The sequence below is a fragment of the Triturus cristatus genome, chromosome 2_2 (assembly GCF_964204655.1).
Source record: "Triturus cristatus chromosome 2_2, aTriCri1.1, whole genome shotgun sequence".
Lineage (NCBI taxonomy): Eukaryota > Metazoa > Chordata > Amphibia > Caudata > Salamandridae > Triturus > Triturus cristatus.
In genome coordinates this window covers 701,915,576-701,933,253 of record NC_140582.1, presented here as the reverse complement: position 1 = coordinate 701,933,253, position 17,678 = coordinate 701,915,576, and the positions used below count along the sequence as shown (strand labels likewise).

At 47.1% G+C, this 17,678-nt stretch overlaps 1 protein-coding gene across 1 annotated transcript in view; it reads right to left on the bottom strand.

Moving 5' to 3' along the window:
- The window catches only part of WWC2 (WW and C2 domain containing 2), an 851,690-nt gene that overhangs the window by 241,259 nt on the left and 592,753 nt on the right, over positions 1–17,678 (bottom strand). Inside the window, exon 16 of the mRNA XM_085641882.1 lies at positions 7,504–7,668. Within this exon, the coding sequence (XP_085498008.1) occupies positions 7,504–7,668 (165 nt within the window). The remainder of the gene's footprint in view (positions 1–7,503; positions 7,669–17,678) is intronic.

The following is a 17,678-nucleotide window of genomic DNA, read 5'->3' as shown; positions in this document are numbered from 1 at the left end:
AGAGGTAGAGGGAGAGAGAGGTAGAGAGGTAGAGAGAGAGGTAAAGAGGTAGAGAGAGGTAGAGAGAGATAGAGAGAGAGAGGGAGAGAGGGAGAGAGGGAGAGAGAGAGGGAGAGAGGGAGAGGTAGAGAGGTAGTGAGGTAGAGGTAGAGAGAGTGGTAGAGAGAGAGGTAAAGAGAGAGGTAGAGAGAGAGGTAGAGAGAGAGAGGTAGAGAGAGGGGTAGAGAGAGAGGTAAAGAGGGGTAGAGAGGGGTAGAGAGGGGTAGAGAGGGGTAGAGAGGTAGAGAGGTAGAGAGGTAGAGAGGTGTAGAGAGAGAGGTAAAGAGGTAGAGAGTTAGAGAGAGAGGTAGAGAGAGAGGTAAAGAGAGAGGTAGAGAGAGGTAGAGAGAGGTAGAGAGGTAGAGAGGGGTATAGAGGTAGAGGGAGGTAGAGAGAGAGGTAGAGAGAGAGAGGTAGGGAGAGAGGTTGATCGGTAGAGAGAGAGAGAGAGGTAGAGAGGGAGAGAGAGGTAGAGAGGGAGAGAGACGTAGAGAGGAAGAGAGAGGTAGAGAGAGGTAGAGAGGTAAAAGAGGTAGAGAGGTGGAGGGGTAGAGATAGAGAAAGGTAGAAAGGTAGAGAGAGGTAGAGAGGTAGAGGGAGGTAGAGAGAGGTAGACAGAGGTAGGGAGGTAAAGAGGTAGAGAGAGAGGTAGAGAGAGGTAGAGAGAGGTAGAGAGAGAGGTATAGAGGTAGAGAGAGAGAGAGGTAGAGAGAGTGGTAGAGAGGCAGAGAGGTAGAGAGGCAGAGAGGTAGAGAGGTAGAGAGGCAGAGAGGTAGGGAGGTAGGGAGGTAGGGAGGTAGGGAGGTAGAGAGGTGTAGAGAGGTAGAGAGGGGTAGAGATGGGTAGAGAGGTAGAGAGGTGTAGAGAGGTAGAGAGGTGTAGAGCGATGTAGAGAGGTAGAGCGGTAGCGAGGTAGAGGGGTAGAGGGCTAGAGAGAGGTGGAGAGGAAGAGAAGTAGAGAGAGGTAGAGAGAGGTGGAGAGGTACAGGGAGAGGTAGAGAGGTAGAGAGAGGTAGAGAGGGGTAGAGGTAGAGAGAGAGAGGTAGAGAGAGGGAGGTAGAGAGAGAGGTAGAGAGGTAGAGAGGTCGAGAGGTAGAGGTAGAGGGAGAGGTACAGAGGTAGAGAAAGAGAGGTAGAGAGAGTGGTAGAGAGGTAGATAGAGAGAGAGGTGGAGAGAGGTAGAGAGGTAGAGAGAGAGAGGTAGGGAGGTATATAGAGGGAGGTAGAGAGAGAGGTAGAGAGAGGTAGAGAGGTAGAGAGGTAGAGGGAGAGAGGTAGAGGTAGAGAGGTAGAGAGAGAGGTAGAGAGAGAGGTAGAGAGGTGTAGGGAGGTGTAGAGAGGTAGAGTGGTAGCAAGGTAGAGGGGTAGAGAGAGGTGGAGAGGAAGAGAAGTAGAGAGAGGTAGGGGGAGGTAGAGAGGGAGAGGTAGAGAGGTAGAGAGAAGTAGAGAGGTAGAGCGAGAGAGGTAGAGAGAGAGAGGTAGAGAGAGAGAGAGGTAGAGAGAGAGAGAGAGAGAGAGAGAGGTAGAGAGAGAGGTAGAGAGGTCGAGAGGTAGAGAAAGAGGTACAGAGTTAGAGAAAGAGAGGTAGAGAGAGTGGTAGAGATGTAGATAGAGAGAGAGGTAAAGAGAGGTAGAGAGAGAGAGGTAGGGAGGTATAGAGAGGTAGAGAGGTGTAGAGAGGTAGAGGGAGAGAGGTAGAGAGAGGTAGAGTGAGAGAGATATAGAGGTAGAGAGAGAGGTAGAGAGAGAGAGAGAGGTAGAGAGGTAGAGAGAGAGAGGTAGAGAAATAGAGGTAGAGAGGTAGAGGGAGAGGTAGAGAGGTAGAGGGAGAGGTAGAGTGAAAGATAGAGGTAGAGAGGTAGAGAGAGAGGTAGAGAGGTAGAGAGAGGTAGAGGTAGAGAGAGAGGGAGGTAGCGAGGTAGAGAGGTAGAGGGAGAGAGGTAGAGAGGGAGAGAAGTGGAGAGAGGTAGAGAGGGAGAGAAGTAGAGAGAGAGAGGTAGAGAGAGAGAGAAGTAGAGAGAGAGGTAGAGAGAGAGGTAGAGAGAGGTAGGGAGGTAAAGAAGTAGAGAGAGGTAGAGAAGTAGAGAGAGAGAGGTAGAGAGAGAGAGGTAGAGAGGTAGAGGTAGAGAGATAGGCAGAGAGGTAGAGAGAGAGGTAGGGAGAAGTAGCGAGGTACAGAGGTAGAGAGGTAGAGTGAGGTAGAGAGGTAGAGGGAGAGAGGTAGAGAGAGAGGTAGATAGGTAGAAAGAGGTAGAGAGGTAGAGATAGAGAGGTGCATGGAGAGGTAGAGGGGTAGAGAGAGGTAGAGAGGTAGAGGGAGAGGTAGAGAGGTAGATGGAGAGAGGTAAAGAGAGGTAGAGAGAGAGGTAGCGAGGTAGAGAAAGACAGAGAGGGGTAGAGAGAGGTAGAGAGAGAGATGTAGAGAGAGAGGTAGAGGTAGAGAGGTAGAGAGAGAGGTAGTGAGAGGTAGAGAGGTAGTGAGAGGTAGAGAGAGAGGTAGAGAGAGAGAGGTAGAGAGAGAGAGGTAGTCAGTTAGAGAGAGGTGTAGAGAGGTAGAGAGAGGCAGAGCGAGAGAGGTAGAGAGAGAGGTAGAGAGGTAGAAAGACGTAGAGAGGTAGAGAGAGGCAGAGAGAGGTAGAGAGAGAAAGGTAGAGATAGGGAGAGGTAGAGGGGTAGAGAGAGGTATTGAGGTAGAGAGAGAGAGGTAGAGAAAGAGAGGTAGAGAGAGGTAGAGGTAGAGAGGTAGAGGGAGAGGTAGAGAGGTAGAGAAAGACAGAGAAAGGTAGAGAGGGGTAGAGAGAGGTAGAGATAGGTAGAGAGGTAGAGAGAGAGGTAGAGCGAGAGAGGTAGAGAGAGAGGTAGAGAGAGAGGTAGAGAGAGGTAGAGAGAGAGATGTAGAGAGAGAGATGTAGAGAGAGAGGTAGAGGTAGAGAGGTAGATGGAGAGAGGTAGAGAGAGAAGTAGAGAGGTAGAGAAAGACAGAGAAAGGTAGAGAGGGGTAGAGAGAGGTAGAGAGAGAGGTAGAGGTAGAGAGAGAGAGAGAGGTAGAGAGAGAGGTAGAGAGGTAGATAGAGAGGTAGTGAGAGGTAGAGAGGTAGTGAGAGGTAGAGAGAGAGAGGTAGAGAGAGAGCGGTAGACAGGTAGAGAGGTAGAGAGAGGTGTAGAGGTAGAGATAGAGAGGTAGAGAGGTAGAGAGAGAGGTAGAGGTAGAGAGTGGTGTAGAGAGGTGTAGAAAGGTAGAGAGGTAGAGCGAGAGAGGTAGAGCGAGAGAGGTAGAGCGAGAGGTAGAGAGGTAGCGAGAGGTAGATAGGTAGAGAGAGAGGTAGAGAGGTAGAGAGTTAGAGAGGTAGAGCGAGAGGTAGAGAGGTTGAGAGGTAGAGAGGTAGAGGTAGAGAGGTAGAGGTAGAGAGAGAGAGGTAGGGAGAGAGGTAGGGAGAGAGAGGTAGAGAGAGAGAGGTAGAGAGAGAGAGGTAGAGAGATAGAGAGAGAGGTAGAGAGGTAGCGAGAGAGCGGTAGAGGTGGAGAGAGAGAGGTAGAGAGGTGGAGAGAGAGAGGTAGAGAGAGAGAGAAGAAGAGAGGTAGAGAGAGAGGTAGAGAGAGGGAGAGAGAAAGAGGTAGAGAGAGATGTAGAGAGATAGGTAGAGAGAGAGAGGTAGAGAGAGAGAGGTAGAGAGGTAGAGAGAGAGGTAGAGAGAGAGAGAGAGGGTGGAGGAAGAGAGGTAGAGAGAGAGGGACAGGTAGAGAGAGAGGTAGCAAGAGAGGTAGAGAGGTGGAGAGAGAGGAGGAGAGAGGGTGGAGGAAGAGAGAAAGTCGAGAGAGGGAAAAGTAGGTAACACAAGAGAAAGGAGAAGAAACAAAATAGGGGAAAACAGAACAAGAAAGGAAACGGGAGAGAGGCAGTGAAAAAGTAAAGGGAAGCAAAAGTAAAGGAAAAGAGAAAAATGCTCAGTAAAGGAGTGGGAGAGAAGAGGCAGCTAGGGGAAAGAGCAGGAGAAACAGAAAGAAGGGGGAAGGAAAGCGTGTGAGAAGGGAGGCAGGTTAAGATGAGGACGGGCATGTGACAGGAGGCAATAAACCAAGTGGGAGGGGTGGGGGGAGTGTGGCCCAGAGGAAACACAGCGTTTCCCTAGCGGGCGCGAGCAAGGCCACCATCTGGTTGGAAGTTAATTACAAACAGATGGTTTCAAAGCTCGCTCCCGCAAGGGAAACGCCAAACGAACACGCGTTGCCATTGAAAGCAATACAATATGTGCACGTTTTTGGCCTAAAATCCGAATCGATTACAAGAGGTCTCCTCCTATGCAACGCATGCGAGCTACGTAGGCGAGACCGAAAAAATATTTGATGTAATAAAACTACTTTTTCCTAGCTTTACATACTTACCTAAAGTGCCTGAATCCTCCTTATGCACCAATAAACCACTATAATACTATAGGTATACTTCTAACCCACAATGCAGACCAATGGCCTAATTAAGAGTTCGGCGGTCCATCCAACTGCTGAAACAGTGATGGAGGTGCAGTGGTGGTCAGGGACCGCCACACCAGCGATCCGTCCGCCGTATTTTGAGTACGGCGGTCGGACCATTTGGGACAGCTGCAACTGCCATGGATCCGTGAGCCCTAGCGGTCTTGCGGCAATGTGCTTGACGGTGCTGCTGCAGGACAGCCAAGCATATTACGAGTTTCCCACCCCCAACCTTTTCATGGCAAAAGGCTTGCGGCGGGGAAACAAATGGGCCCTCTGTTGCTTCCTGTGCACGGGGGATGCATGCATTGGGGCACTTGTTGTGCCCCCGTGTATGCATGCACCCCCTTTCCAGCATGGCATGGTCTGCATAGTCCATGACGTGAAGGAACAGCCTTAGCCGCTCCCATTGTGGTGCCTTTTTAGGACAAACGCGCCACGTCCAGACGAGAAAACTCGTAATCTGGTGGGCGGTTGACTTTGGTGGTGTGGGAGCAGGGCACTGGCATGACGTGGTGGCCAGATTATGTTTAAGAAAGCACACAATATATGACATAACTCATGCCATGTTGTTATTCTGTTCATGGCTGTCGAACATGAGTTATGTCATATGTTGTGTGGGTTCTTAAACATTAACTAACACATTTTAGTGGTTTTATGAGTTTGGCCTCAAATATAACTAATATATATTGCAACCTAGCCCCATAAACAAAAACACACTCACACACACACTAACAGATACAAGCAAGAGATGTTGTAGTCTGGAATTTTCAGAGTACATATATATTATTTCTTATTTACTTTTTAAAGCCAATGCAATGTCGAAATAAGATATTAATAATTAATAACATACTGTAGTAAGAGGAGGATACGAAGAGATAGAGGGAGGCATATATCGATCAGATAGAGAGGAGGGAAAGGACACAGTTGGAGGGAGAGGTAAAAGGGTCAGGTAAAGAGCAATCTGTGAGAGTAAAGCAAAGGGAGAAGGGAAAGACCATGTAGCACAGCTCAGGAGAGAAAATACGGGTCGCAATGAAAGCAATCTGGTACCATTCTGCATCTTGACCAGTGTGGAGATAATGAAAGTGGATAGACCAAACCATATGGCTCATGTGTCCCAGGACTGACATAGAGTACAGTAGAGTAAAGAGAACCGTTTTTTCTCTACACTGGATAGCCCCTTTTAACAAGTGTTGGTTGAACGGTGTTGACATTTCAAATATACGAAATACAATGTATTTTAATATCAGAGTTCTATCGGTGATAACCCCCTTTTTGATAAATCCAATTCTTTCTTGCATCTTTTTACTAGCAAATACTATTTTGATGACATGCTTCATTACCTTTTCCCAAAGACAGTGAGATCTCCTCTCACTTTTTCAGGAGCGGCTGGCAGCGAATGAGTGTGGAGCAGCAGGGTGAAGAGGTTAGCGGGGAGGGGGGCTTAACAATAAAAAATAAAAAAAACTTACCTCTTCCACCGGCCATCTCTCCTTGCTGCTCCGGAGTCCGGGAACCAGGAGGCACCCAGGCTACCCATAGCCAATCACAACGCTGCAATGCAGCATTGTGATTGGCCTGAGCACTGTAGATCGGTGCTCAGATGGGGACTGGCGACCTGGACATATTCTCCACCAGGCTATGTAATACACCCTGGTGGAGAACATGCTAAGTACGCATGACTGTTTGGCTGGTCCCAGACAGCTGGCCAAACAATCATGTGCACTTAATGTGCACAAACCACTCCTCCCACTGTGCCTCAAGCCCCGACCTGCCCTAACCAAGCCCCGAACATGCGAAAAATAAAATGATAATAACTATGTTATTATCATTTTATTTTCCCTGCTCAAAGGGCAGTGGGGCGACGCTCCTCCACCTTAGCGGAGGAGTCGCCCCTGCACTTTTAAGATAAGCGCTCAGTTGGAAAAAATGCACAATTGAATGGAAATAAAGTTGGTATCCTTAGCTTAATTCGTGAAAGTGTAAGGACAGCAAACAGAATCTAGAATGGATGATTGGCGGCCTCAAGTCAAACACTGGTATGTGCTGACAAAAAGAGAGAATGTGTTGGGAGCAAAAAAGACAAAGTGATATGCTACATTCTAGCATAGCACGTAGTTTAGAAAAAAACGAAATGTTGACATGCTCAAACCTTCGATTAAAATGTTGATTTTAATATATTGTTTTGTTTGTGAATATTAAATACACTATTACATAATTAATTTCAGTATACTTGTTTCTGTATTTGTGTATAGTGTTGAGGTCCAAATCGTAAAAATTGCTTAGGCCGAGGCCCGCGGCGTCAAGTAGTAATTCAGTGGGGGTCACAGAAGTCAAAAGGCTACGAACCACTATTGCACACAGAAATACAACCTGTGCTTAAAAATAAATGAAGTGGAGACCTGGCGTTTAGATGACCCATGCGTGTATCTTCTGTACTGCACATTGCAATATATGGCCTCATCTTATTACTTGCATATCATACTGCAAGCCACATAACAAAGAAAGTATATTTTAAGAATTGACTTTCCTAACTTAAAAAATGTAATTAAGGAACTAGAAGCTTTGCTCACACTACCTATATGCATGTGCTACAGGGTATTGAGCCTTTAAGACTGCAGGAACGATCACTTGTCTGAAAACATTCAAGGCATACATAGTGAGCTACTGTGCATCCTTTAACTGCACTCAAAACACAGGCCAAGCCGTGGAAGAAGGGGCATAGTGAATCCCACCATCAAAAGGCCGACACCATTGTTGCGTTGACCTACATGGACTTTGAGCTGGTCGTGTTTGGAGCTAAAGCCAAAGGTTGGTCTTGCAACCCATTCTTTATATTGTAGACCAAGAATCATGCTGGCTCTAGATGTTCTCAGACTTTTGTATCTCATAAAAAAGTGATGGTTAGTGGTGTGCGCAATAGGCCTTGCATCAATAACTCCATACACGATTATAATTGAATGAAGAAAAGAAAAAGTGTGCATTGTGTCTTACCAGGTCTAGACATCCTGAGAGCTGCTTGCTAAGGGAGAGAATGGGATCCTCAGATTCTTCTTTGTTTTTTTGCACAGGAGTTTGTTTGCATGGCAGCAAGTTATACCACATGGTGTAAACGTCAGTGCAAAATGATGTGTCTGCCATGCTGATTTGGGTTCCAGCCTAGAAGAAATTTTTAAAGAGAAGGCATATTAGGACTGAAATAATCACTCATCGGCTGCCGTCTATCATGTTACTGCACGTTCTGGTAGGAAACAAAACAACTCGCGTTCAATGCTATGCACCATGAAGGAAGAAGCATGTAATCTGTTTAAGAAACGTAAAGGAGAACACTAAAGCAACACACTAGCTGGATTCCGAACCCACTTGGAAAGTTCTTTCAGATCCCTTTGTTTTTCTGATTTATTGCAATTCACATTGTCTCCCTCAACTCAATCAGCAAAATAGTAGCGCCTATTACTCATTGTAAATTCAGACTTGATCTGCAGTGTTCCATCTGCACTTCTACTTAGCTTGCCCTAAACAGACTATGGGGATTTATGTTCTCAATTCCCTGATGGGCAGTTTACATGGCTGCAACCTTGCTTCACTTTAAGACTGTTGTCAATCAAGCTCTAAAGTGCCTCCTCCTTCCCAAGTGAGCGTCATGAACTGAGACCCTCACCTACCTCACGGGCTCAACTGCTTCAAGGCGCGATGCTCTGAAACTACTTTCACAGAGCTCACGCTGAGATGCAGGAAAGGTAGGCAGTATGCACAGAGTATTGGCACCTCATGGAGAAAGGCTTTCCTCTTTTACTAGACATGCTAATGAGATGCCGGAGTTCAGTGAAGGGGGTTGCATTTCCCATAAAGCCACATAATCACAAGGTTTGCAATTGGAAGTGGCCATTTTGAAGTCGCAGAGCAAAGGTTCCTCATGGTCCAGAGAGGCCAGGCTAAGCAATCAAGATTCACAGTTGATTTACATGTATTGATGCTAAAGTTACAATAAACCCTGAAGACTCTGCAATTACATTTGGACTTGACCATAGACTGAACAGGATACACATAAATGTCCTAAGACACCAATTGTTTTCAAGGATTAAGACTGCATTTAAAGTACTCTTTTTCATTATAACACATAAGGGACAGAAAGGATCCTCAAATCCCAACAAACTTTGAAAACATTAGTTTTTGTCATACGTATTGCATTAAGGTATCACTATATGTTGAGAAAATGAGCAAGCTTTTTAATCCTAATCTGTAGTATTGTCCTTTTTGGGAATCAGGAAGGATAAGGGGTGCACCCTCTCGCCGCAGTTTTGGGGCAGTATGGGTTCCATAGCCCCTTTGCTGAGTAGTGCATGCATCGTCTCTTGAAGGAGATGCTGTTGTTCCCGGGAGAGCCTGTGTCTGAGAGGGTGGATTTTTGGAAGTGTTTGTGTGAGTTGAAGGAGGTACCCCTCGGCTATTACATTTAGAGTCCACTGGTCTGAAGTCACCTCTGCCCCACGGACCAGAAACCCCTGCAATCTTCCCCTGATGGGTATTGGATGGGAGATGGGTAAGGGAGTGACTGTTTGGTAGGTCCAGCCCCTTTGGGGCCTTCACCTTTTTCCCCACCCGGCTGTTGTTTTCCTCGTATCCTCCCATGTAGTAACACAGAGATGGTGTTTGTTGCTGCTACTGTCTGGGTAAGGGTGTGGATGGTTCGCAGTTTTGATCCCCCCATAATGTTGTGTGCAGCAAAAGGAGCCAAGGGCAGATGGAGTCTGTAGAGCACCCACAGCCCAACGGCGTAGCAAGGGGGACTGTCCGTCCCTGGCGGCACAAGTTTTGGGGGTAGCGTCCTCCCTGCCCCTGCTCTTACCTGCGGCCTTTGCAGGGTGGCAATGATAGGAATCGTCAGCAACAAACCCCCCTCCGCTCCTACATGCGGCTGCGGGCGGCAATCTCAGGGGCCGACATGGGCAGCAAAAGGTGTTGCTATGCCACTGCAACAGCCTTGGGGAACCAGACACATGCAGCCAGGCGTGCCTGCAAAGAAAGTCACTGGTGTCAACGCTTCAAGCAGTGGTGTCAGATACTGTGCCCAAAGCGAATCTTATGTTGGTGTTGGAAATAATTTTCCCTTCTGCCACCAACTCCTGCCCCCACTTCTTACTTTGGTCTGGGAGCTGCTGGATGATATCTTCCAGATCATCTCATCTCAGTAGGTGCAGTCATGCCGAGAGAGCAGGCCCACTGAATTGGTGATCCGTCAATGTGCGGTGGACTTGGTGGCAACACGTTTGTCTGCTGCATCTATCTTTTTGCTTTCTAGGTCAGGAGGGCGAGCATCTCCTGCACCCTGGGAATTGGCATGCTTGAGGATCGGTTGGTTGAAATCCTAGTAAGGGGCAGAGGAGGCAGGCGTGGATGCCGGTCTTTTCAGAGCTGGTGGTCTTCGATACTCTTGCGGCACCAAGCTAGGTTTTGGAGCCTAGGCCTTCGGCTCCGAAGTAGGTTTCAAGGGTGTTTTGAAAGTGGAACTAATGCATTGGTGGAGGTGGACTTTGACGATGATGTCTTGGCGGGAATTGGGTCCGAACCCTCTGATCGGTGCCGACCATGGCCTTGCAGAAGTGGGGGACCAAAGTACTCATGAGCAGCCTGGAATCTATAAGCTCTAGCATCCCCAGAGTGAAAGTTATGTTGAGGAGTAGTCTGCAGGAGCACAGTACTCACTGCATACATTTTCGTCAGGTGTTGCCCCAGTGGGGCTTGTCTTCCTCAGCCCCAGAACTGGACCTCTCGGTCGTCGGCAGCTCCTGTATCTCAGCACCTCAGGCTGCTGGTCACCCTCGCTGTCTTAGTCCTCAAAGAGGTCACGGGTGTTGTCCTGTTGAGGGTGTACCATTGAAACAGAGGCAATATGACGGGCTCTGCGATTTCCCTGAGTTTTTTTTGGTGCGGAAGGAGAGGCATGCGGAGTAGGAAGCCTCCTGGTGGCTGGGAGACAAGCAGCAGTTACAGATTTGGTGGAGATCTGTCTGTGAGTATATGGAATGACACTTGGGACAAACTGGAAGAGGAGTCCTTTCCATCACTGGAACATTCTCAGGCATTGAGATGGCCACAGTGGCTGCAAGGGACCAGGCACCGAAAAAGTCCAAATGGCAGAACCGAGTTGAAGGATAGTTGTGATTGGAGAACCGATCGATGAAGCACAATTGTAATTTCTTCTGATGAAGATCCAAGTGGGACTGGTGAGAACACTATGCAGCATCGAACTGGAGCTCGGAGGGACACGTCTGAAACCATTGGTGGAGAAAAAACACTAACTATGGAGCCGATGCCCATGCGCATTACCAGGTAGAGTCACTATACCTCTTCACTCGAAAAGACTTCTTCAAAAAAATTGTTCTTTTCGAGTCCAAGGCCAACATTAGATGGCAGGATTATGCTAAACATGTGTATCTACATGTACACATGCCACAAGCAAAGTATTTCTCTTGTGATTTACAAGACACTTTGATTAATGAATGACTACTCAAACCAAACATGACCTTTGAATATAGATTAGTGTTTCAATATTAGTTCAGCTATGTTACTAAAGAATCTAGGAAGCTCTGTGCTAACAATGCTACACTGCATGACATGCCCACTTTCATAAAAAATGATTTGGTGTCGATGAAAGAGGGGCCAGTGCAGGTGTTGGAGCTGGAATTAAAGTTGGCATGAGTCAGTGGAGAACGCAAGGTGAATTAGAGGGACACAGAAGGTTATTAGGCCAATTAAACCGAAGAGATAGACAACAGTGGGCGGAGGTGGTAATTCTGCAGGTGGGCATCACACATGTTTCTGGAGTCGAAGGAAGTTTTTGACACATATGGGCTACACCCAGGGCAATTCTTGGCATATGGAATTATAGGGAAGGCATTGGTAGATAAGTGGGGTCCAGAACAAAATGAATGTAACATTGAGGCTGATACTAACATACAGCACTCGTCACAAGACAGTGAAAACCTTGTACAGATCACTACACAAACAGTGCAGACACAAACTCCAGGAGGTTACAAACAAACAGGAAGCAGACCCAGGTAAGGAGATGTCAGAAGGCAGACAGGCTAAAGCCAATCAGTACATGGTGATAGTCTCATTCAATTGACAGATTAAATTAATTCAATTAACCTTTATTTGGCATATCTCACTCCTAGAGATCACATAAAGTATACTATGGGCTGTATTCTATATGCAGTGCATTTGTAGCACCAACGCCATCTTGAGAGTGTATTCCCGTATTTTCCTGGGGGCGGGCCCCATGCAAATGAGGGAATGACTGCCTCTGTGCCCGCACCATATTATGGAAGCGGGCATGGAGGCAAAAGAAGCTGACAGAAGGCATATTCACTGCGTGCCACAAAGAGTGGTGAACACTCACGCTTCCCCACTGAGATAAGCCCCCTAAAAGGATTAAAGAGGGTACCATGGATGCCCCAGACATCCACCTGCAGGCCGGTGCACTCACTCACTGTACTCTCTGTCCCCTCCTTAACGTGCAGGTCGATTAACGCCTGCAAAGGGAAAGGCGGACCTGCTGTTTCAAACAGCTGCTCCGTCTTTAACTGATGTGCAACCCCCAGGGCACTGCAAGTTTATGGCTGCCCCGGGGGCAGTGCATTATTTGTAATAGGGCGCACCTTAAATGTCTGTGCCCAGCACACCTGTTTATAGGTGCACCATGGTTCAATCAGGGACAGTGAGTCCTGTCTTTAACACAGCCTAGGAGGTCATGGATGAGTGCCCCAGATTTTGGAAAGATGATGCAGGATTTTGGCATATGATCCTGCTGCTATACTGGAGAGATTGGACTGACAAAATACCAAGTATATAAGTAAAAGGGTGGACTGTGAACAAATTGCCTGCCTACTGAGGCTGCTACCTTGCTCTGGGAAGTGGAATCATAAATATAGATTGGTTTATTTGGCACTGGTTGTGGCTAAACAATGTATTGACATGTCATGGAAAACATAAATAAATGTCCAAACTCGATTACGCCAATAGCCGCTACCACTGATCACCTTTAACGACCATGAAAAGACTATAACGGATTGAGAACTCGGCTGCCAGACTAATCTTGCACATCAAACCGCGAGACCACATCTCACCTACCCTGAAAGCCCTGCATTGGGTACCGGTTGCCAGAAGATCCACGTTCAAGCTGCTTTGTATCACCCAAAAAGCAATACATGGAATGGGACCACTCTTCATCAGGAATAAAATCACCAAACACATAACAAGGGAACCTCTGCTCAAAAATGGCACCTAGTCTCAAAATCCCAAGATACAAGAAAAGAAACATGGGTGGCACATCCTTCTCTGTTCAAGCAGACAAACTATGGAACATAAGATCCATGGACAGCCACCTTATCTTCAGAAAACTACTCAAGAATTGGCTTTTCCCCACCTAAGCACCATACACAAACAGACATTTACAGCATATCCCTCTGTACATATTAATTTATTTTTACTATAGATATGTACCTATCTTTGTGTATTGCTTTGTATAAAGATGTAGAATAATTATGTAAAAAAAAAATTAAAGTACAATAACACTTTAAAACTGGAGTTTATCTGGTGCATCTACATGTACTTCTTCCATTGTGCATCTATATACCTTCCATGTGCTTCGATCTGTGTGTTTGTTACTTTCCTCCTGACAAGCATATCCAATGTGCTACCTCTGTACCTCTATCAATACCTCCTTTATGCATCTATATACTTTCAAAGTACTTATGGATCTACATATTTATCACTTTCTTCTAATTCAGCATATCCAATGTACTACCCTATTTCTCACCCTATACTTCTCTCAATATATCTTCTAACCCAAACTTTGACTCACCTCAAACTTCTTTCTACTACTCTTTCCATTGCACTACCCTATTTCTCACCCTCCACATCTATCAATATATCTTCTACACCCACTCTCTCATTTATCCCAAACCCCATACCACTACTATGATCCCCAAAATAACCTTTTCTATACTCTCCCTTACTCTGCCCCTCCTTGCATCATCTGACACCTATTTTACTATACTGATCCCCAAAACAAACCTTTCTAAACTCTTCCCTCTGACTCTTCCCCTCCACAACCCCTTTCTCTCTCCTATCCCTCCACCATCCTTTTCAATTAAAATAACAGACTAACATGTTCACTTCGCAAATTTCATATTCCACTATACTAATTCACCACTAATCCTTTATGGGTCCCAGAGTAGCGTGCTACTTGCCAAAAAAGCGCTTCAACACCTCATCAGAGGTAAGCAAGCATTATATAAATGCAAACCCTTTTCCCTCTTCTATCCCTCAGCTACCTTTCTCTATCCAACTGAATGACACATCCACCACTCAAACTACTTTCATATTTCACTATACTAATTTTCAACACTAATCCTTTATGGGTTCCGGATTAGCATGCTACTCGCCAATAAAGCGCTTCAACACCCCATCAGGGTTACCAGCGCTATATAAAAACAAACCTTTTTCCCTTTTCTACCACTCCCCAACCCTTCTCAATCCAAATAACTGACTAACATAGCCAACACTCAAATTACTTTCATATTTCACTAAACTAATTCAACACTAATCCTTATGGACTCCAGAGTAGCGTGATACTCACCAAAAAAAGCACTTCAAACCCCATCAGAGGTAGCAAGCGCTATATAAATACAAACTTCTTTCCCTCTTCTATCCTGCTGCTAACCTTCTCTATCCAAATAACTGAATAACATATCCACCACTCAAATGACTTCATATTTCACTATACTAATTTTCAACACTAATCCTTTATGGGGTCCGGAGTAGCGTGCTACTCGCCAGAAATGCCCCCCCCCCCAAAAAAAGTGCTTCAACACCTAATCAGGGGTAACAGGCGCTATATAAATACAAACCTTTTTTCCTCTTTTATACTTCCACTATCCTTCTGAATCCAAATAACTATCTAACCTATCCACCACTTTAATTTCCTTCATATTTCACTATACTAATTCAACACTAATCCTTTATGGGTCCCGGAGTAGCGTGCTACTCACCAAAAAGTGCTTCAACTCCTTGTTAGGGGTAGTAAGAGCTATATAAATGCCACTACAATACAATACAATACAGCTCCAATTAAGGGGAACTGTTGGACTTGGCCCTTTTTGCAGGGTCATCCCTAAACTTTTTGCCTTCCTCCTAGCCTTTTTTCTGACATGGTATTGGTGGTTTTAGGACTCTGGGCACTTTGGCACTACTGTCCAGTGTAAAGTGCGTGCGCTGTCTGTGTTAAATATAGTGAGATTGGTCTACATCCGTTTGGCCTATTTAATTTACCTGTCAGTCCCTTGTAAAGTGGTATCTCCTATACCCAGGGCTGGTAAATTAAATGGCACTGGTCGGCTTGCAGCGCTGATTGCGCCACCCACCAAAGTAGCCTTTCAAAGCTATCTCAGGTCTCTGCCATTGCAGGGCCTGTGCGCACAGTGTTACTGCCGCTGTGACGTGGCACCTAAAGTGTGTGCCATGTCTGTGATCCCCCTTTTACTGCATGTCAGTCACCCCTAAGGTGGACCCTAGCTAGCCCTAGGGGCAGGGTGCATTGTAGGTAAAAGATAGGACATATATACCTTTAAGTGTGTGAAATGTCCTGGTAATGACAAACAGCCATTTTGGTTTCTCACTTCTGCGGGGCTGCCCTCCCTTAGGAATGCATTGGGGATTCCCTGATCAGTGTTTCAGTCGTAGTTCATGATATGAGAGGGGCAGCGTGGTCAAGTTTGGTATGTTTGAAATAGTAATAACAAATGCTACGCAATGGTGTGCGCAGATTTATTATAACTATTTTAGAAATGCCACTTTTAGAAGTTGGCATTTTTGTGTGCTATGTGTCTGCCTGCCTGATGTGAATTGCATGTCTGGCTTTTGAGTGACAGGGGCTGGGAGGTGTGTGTGGCTCCAGGAGGAGCAGCGTGAGTCAGCGCTAGGCTGAATGGGACATCTGCATTTGGAGTGGTGGGAGGAGAAGTCCCTGGTCCCTGAATAGGATGGTGCCTGCCCTAGTGAATGCTGGCTCCGCCCCTCTGTGGTGTGTCTGATGACGAGCCCCCACCTAACAATAGGGAAGAGGAGCCTGGTAAACAGAGTGCTGCAGAACCAGTTTTTGCTGGTTCCCCAAGGCCTATGCTAGTGCAGACAAAGGGGAAAAGTGGTATAAAGGTAGGATGTGTGACCCCATGTTTTGTGTGCTGGTCCTAAACTTGCTGGGGCTTGCTGCTGCTGGGACCCAGGAGGAACCGCCATGCGGGCTTGCCTCCCTGATGTAGGGCCCTGTGTGCTGGCCTCCCTCGGCCCAGCCTTTATCCCCCCTAGACTTTGGACTAAGCGCCTTGGGAGCGCTATATCTTTATTGCTGAAGAGCGCTTTTTTAAATCCTGGTGAGCACTGAATTTTTGCTCCCTGGAGAAGAGCGCTGGAGCTTCATAGCGCGGAGCTGGGCCTAGTTTCGAGGGAATCCCGACATGGGGATTCCCGCGCATTGGTGCTCAGCGAGCGGGAGCCCACCACGCTGATTTATGCTGGCTTTGGCGAGCGGGTGCCCACCCCACATTTGTGCTCTTTAGTGGGAGCTCACCCCGCAACTGTGTTGCATTGGTGCAGCGCTGGAGGGTGCCCACCCCGCATTGCCGCCGCCGAGATCTGAAAGGAAGTCACCGCCACGGCCCGAGAAGAAGGAGCACCGAAGACGCAACGCGGAAACCAGGCAACCTTGCCTGGAGGTGGGCGGGGCCTGCTGAGCCGGCCAGAAGTCAGCAAATGCCAAGCGGGGATCCCATGAGGGAAGCCCCGGGTATGCTGAGGAGAAGTGAGGGAGTCACCGGAGACTCGCTCCGTGTCCTGCCCTGCCCGTCGGCTGAAAGTGAGGAGGCAGTGGATGTGCTGCAAGACTGCAGTCTGTGACGACCGGAGCCTCGCGGGCTCCACATTGAAGTCCCGGGTCCCAGGGGAGGGCCCGGGTGAAGTCCGGAGAAGTCCTCAAAAGAGCCCCGGTGAGTGGGGGCTCAAGTAGGGCATTGTTGGTGCCGAACAAGGCACATTGCCGGTGTAAATTGCCACAGATGCCCCGCCTGACAGTGGGCAGCTGCAACGTTTGTGCCAAATCCTGCAGAGCAGAGGACCGCAAGTTCACGGGCCGCTACCACGTTGTTGGGGGCAATTTTTATTATAGAGTCCCCAGTGGGGCTTTCAAAGCTCAGTCAGCGCCAGTTTCTCTTTGGGGGCAATTTTGGCTCCACCGAGCCACATTGTCGGTGCCTGGAGCCGCGTCAGTGTTGCCTGGGGCCCTGTAGTGCCAGTGCTTTGTTCACTCACAGCTGCGCCGCAGTTGCGGGCAGCTGCAACGTTTGGGGCCTTTCTCTGTTATTAAGGAAAGGGTGAGTTGCACCCCACGCCCCTGCACAATTGCGCACCGTGGTTCTTGCTGCATTGGCAGCCAAAGGATAACTGGAAGGCCCCTCTAGAAAGCACTGACTTTTTGCACAAAAGGGCCTTTGAGCCCCAGTGAAAGGCCAGTTGGCCTGGGGGTCATTGTGGATACCTGTATGTCGGTAGGGCGCAAGACCCTAAGGTAATGCCCGCAGAGGTGGCATCATGTGGTTAGGCTTATATGGGTGTTTCTTAATGTGTTTACGCCTAATATGATGATTGCATAAGGTGTTTATGCTGATGTGATGCCTAATGCAAATGTTTATGCCCCATGTGATGCCTATGACATAATGTGTTTATGTTTAGGATGTTTATGCATAATGTGTCTATGCTGGTGAGGCCCAATGCTTAATATGTTTATGCTAATAAGGTTTGGGCCTAATGGGATTTATTGCCTAATGTCATGCTATGATATTTTAGTATAGTGTCTAATGCTAATGTGATAATGCTTAGGTCATTATGCTACAAGTAGTTACTGGTTGTGTTTTGCATTTACTTACCTATTTTGATGGTTCTGACCGTGGCCCGATTGGCCTGGTCCTGTATATAATCCCCTGTGAATATTGCCTAGTGCCAGTTGGCACAGTGTAAATGTGTGATTATGTTTCTAATGTGTTTATGATAATACAAAGGTTTTTTCTTATATAACCTTGTGTGAAGTTTCTTCTGTGGTGTGCCTAGTGTGT